The 3,183-nt window shown below is 32.8% G+C and overlaps 1 protein-coding gene across 1 annotated transcript; it reads left to right on the top strand.

Moving 5' to 3' along the window:
* Positions 1-884: 884 nt before the first annotated feature.
* LOC131931399 (glutamic acid-rich protein-like) lies at positions 885-1,964 on the top strand. The gene is made up of 2 exons (XM_059288208.1): positions 885-953; positions 1,389-1,964. The coding sequence occupies exons 1-2, from the start codon at positions 906-908 to the stop codon at positions 1,962-1,964; spliced, it is 624 nt and encodes a 207-aa protein (XP_059144191.1). The 5' UTR covers positions 885-905.
* The last annotated feature ends 1,219 nt before the right edge of the window (positions 1,965-3,183 follow it).

Below are 3,183 nucleotides of genomic sequence, written 5' to 3' on the forward strand. Positions count from 1 at the left end.
CCATCATTTTAAGCTGAATCAACTATAAACACCAAATCGTATTTATAAAACTAATGCGCAAACTATTATGTATTTTCCCACCATTTAACAAGAAAGTTTTGTATAGGAAAATCTAATAGTAAACTTTGCGTAAGCATGTAGTTTCGACATATAGACATAAATATTCACCATATCTACACCATATTATGTAGAACACTGTAAACTCATTTCTTGTTTCACATTACCTCAGAGTTTCCTCTGGATTTTCTAAGGGTGGAGGGGGGGGGGGGGTTAAGAAACAGCCCCCCCCCCCTTTTTTTCAATCAAGTCTACTGTCACCCCACACCCGAACAAAAGAAAAAAAATATCATTTGTATAGAATGTATTCTGTTTAACCAGTATACACCCCACGAAAATTTCTAGTGCCCTCCCGGAAAAATGCCAGAAAGAAACACTGCGTTATTTAACATAGATTGTGGTTAATAACGGAGAGTTGTACATTTTTATTTACCGCACTTTTATCATTGGTAAGGTATATGGCTAAAATTCTAGAAACCCATGTAAGTGGTGCTTACAATTTATTCATTTTACTAATAGGATTCGGGCGGTATTGCCGATGTGCTCTCAACTGTGATGAGTCTCTTCAAACAGAGAAAGTAAGCAATTATTAGTTAAAGTTGAAGTTAAACCTACAGCTACAGTCACAGCCAAAGCCAAAACAAAAGACCAAAACAGAAAACCAAAACCAAAACTAAAACCAAAACCAAAACGAAAACGAAAACAAACTAAAACTCAAAACTTACCAAATTTTCTATTTGGATTGTTACTGTCTAAATGTAATCTTCTTTTCTGTTTGTTGACTGCACGCCATGTATTGAGAATTTTTTTTTTAATCTAGGAAGCTTACAGATGATACCATTATAGAGATGATTAAAAAGAAGGTAAAGAAAAAAGAAAAAGAAAGTGAAAAATTAGTAAGTAACAAACTAAAATGAAATAAATTAGACAGAAAATTAAATTGCGATATTTAAAAAATGCAGTTTTGTGAAACAGTGCTTAGGTGTTTGTTAACGGAAAAAGTCAAAATAATATAACTAAGAATAACTGCTGTATGATAAGTAAAGCTTCATCATGACGTCGTGTCTGTTTGTATTTTTGGTGTTGCTCTAATAAAAAAATATGTTTTCCACGTTTTGTGGAATAATCTGGCCCTGCTGTACTGATATTCAAAATAAAGATGTTTAAATTATTATTTGTTTGCTAAACTCTTTATAGGTAAAACTGGTTATTTTGCAATTTTAATAAAAAGTTAAGCGCAAAATTGTTGCACTGTTATGTGATCAGTTTTATTAATCTCTATTTCTCTATATTATGTAACTCATAATTCTTTTAATATGCGTTTACAGCAGAATAATGATATTCAAGACGAAAGCAAGGCAGAAGATAACTCCGATTCACCTGAAGTTAAGGATGTCGATGACAACAGCGAAAGTGAAAGCAATGAAAAGGAAGATAATGAGAGCGATAATAATGATGATGTACGCAATTCGACTGAAGAACCGGAAGATGATACGAGAATTGAAATTAAAAGCATTCACGGTGCTGAATTTGAGAATGTTAATGAAATAAATGATGCTAATCATTTAAGCTTATCAAAGAATATCAAATCTGATATTGAAGGTAACGACCAAACAGAAGAGACAGAAAATCAAGCGTCTTGGGATGATTATAGTATAGAAGATGATGATTCAGAGAAGGGGGATTCAGAGTATGATGATTCAGAAGAAGATGATTCAGAGGAAGATGATTCAGAAGAAAGTGATAGTGAAAAAGAAAATAATGATGCAATCGACAAAGCAAAAAAATTAAAACTCATACAAGACATATGTAAAGAAGCAAAATTATTTACGATAGATCAGACGAAGCCTGACTATGGACTGGGGAGAGCGATTATTAAAACTCTGTGCAAAGGTAAGATTGTATGAAATAAATATAAATATTATACATAAAGGTTTTTTAACAAAATGATATGATTAAATTGGTAGCTGATTCAAAGTTATAGGAATTGGTAAGGGTAATCACCTGAAAAATTTTATCACACAAACTTTATACAAAGAATATGACTAATTAAACAAAAGAACAAATAAACGAATAAATTGTAGAATTAACCTATATCTATAAAAAAAAAACTTGGGAGTTGTTTGTTTGTTCCTCGTAGCTATTAGATCGGGTATTTGCAAGTAAGTTGTTCTTGACAAAGTATGTTGTTCACTCTCATTTTAACGGGAAAATTAGAACCATCTCAATAATCAAGTTGAAAATTTTCGAAAACTTACCTACAAAATAAACCGGGAATTATCTCCCCTAAACTTTCTCGAATATTCTACGGGGGACAGCAACTCTAGATAAAGACACTATTTTTAATCCATTATTAATTACTTAAACCTTTTATAATCTCATCGGGTAGGGGCGAAGCCCCACTCCCGGTAGATCGTCTATGCCGACCCCCCCCCCCTCCCCTCCTCAAATAAATGAGGTAGAGTCGCTTAAAAGAAACTCTAAATGCGACTTTTGTCATGATTGAGATTAGTTGCAAGGTTTAGGAGTATGGCTGCAACTATATTTAGTATCAATGTGCAGTAACTACGTAGAGATCAAGCTTAAATCCTATTAAAGTACCGATTCTGGATAAAAATCCGTTTTCAATGTCATTTTTCGTTTCCGGTTAAATTGAATTAAGGTGGTGATTTTGGTTTTGGTTTGAGTTTAGAGAAAAGAGACAGCACTATGTAACTAGCGTCCGTTGTATCCTTCCTCAACGGGCCATTTATCTCGTAGAATAGAATATCGTAGAAAAAATAATTGCACACCAAGTAAACGCCAAACAAACTGTGCATGATAGTGCAGGATATTATCAGTACTTTATAAATTCACATGCGCTTTTTTAGGAATCGGAAATAGCGTAAATTTCTACTTCCGGTCGACGCAAATTACTCAAAAATTGATAGAAGGCGGAGAATTATATATTTTACTTATATGTGAAATTTCATTTATCTATCTGAAATAGTAATCAAGTTTTAGGCTTTTGAAAGTAGAAAAAGTTCCACTTCCGGTTATTGGAAATCGCTGAAAAATTGATAGGAATCTACAAATTTGATATAATAATTATATATAAAACTTCATCAACCTAGCTGTAACGGTACT

This window comes from Physella acuta, unplaced genomic scaffold (genome assembly GCF_028476545.2).
Source record: "Physella acuta isolate Inbredline_101_S28 unplaced genomic scaffold, ASM2847654v3 ptg001958l, whole genome shotgun sequence".
NCBI classification, from domain to species: domain Eukaryota; kingdom Metazoa; phylum Mollusca; class Gastropoda; family Physidae; genus Physella; species Physella acuta.

What these genes read in the sequence shown, in the direction of transcription:
- LOC131931399 (XM_059288208.1), top strand. Translation starts at nt 906, where the DNA reads ATGATTAAAAAGAAGGTAAAGAAAAAAGAAAAAGAAAGTGAAAAATTA. An exon ending in AAAAAGAAAGTGAAAAATTA is followed by an intron (nt 954 to 1,388) that starts GTAAGTAACAAA and finishes CGTTTACAGCAG; the next exon opens with AATAATGATATTCAAGACGA.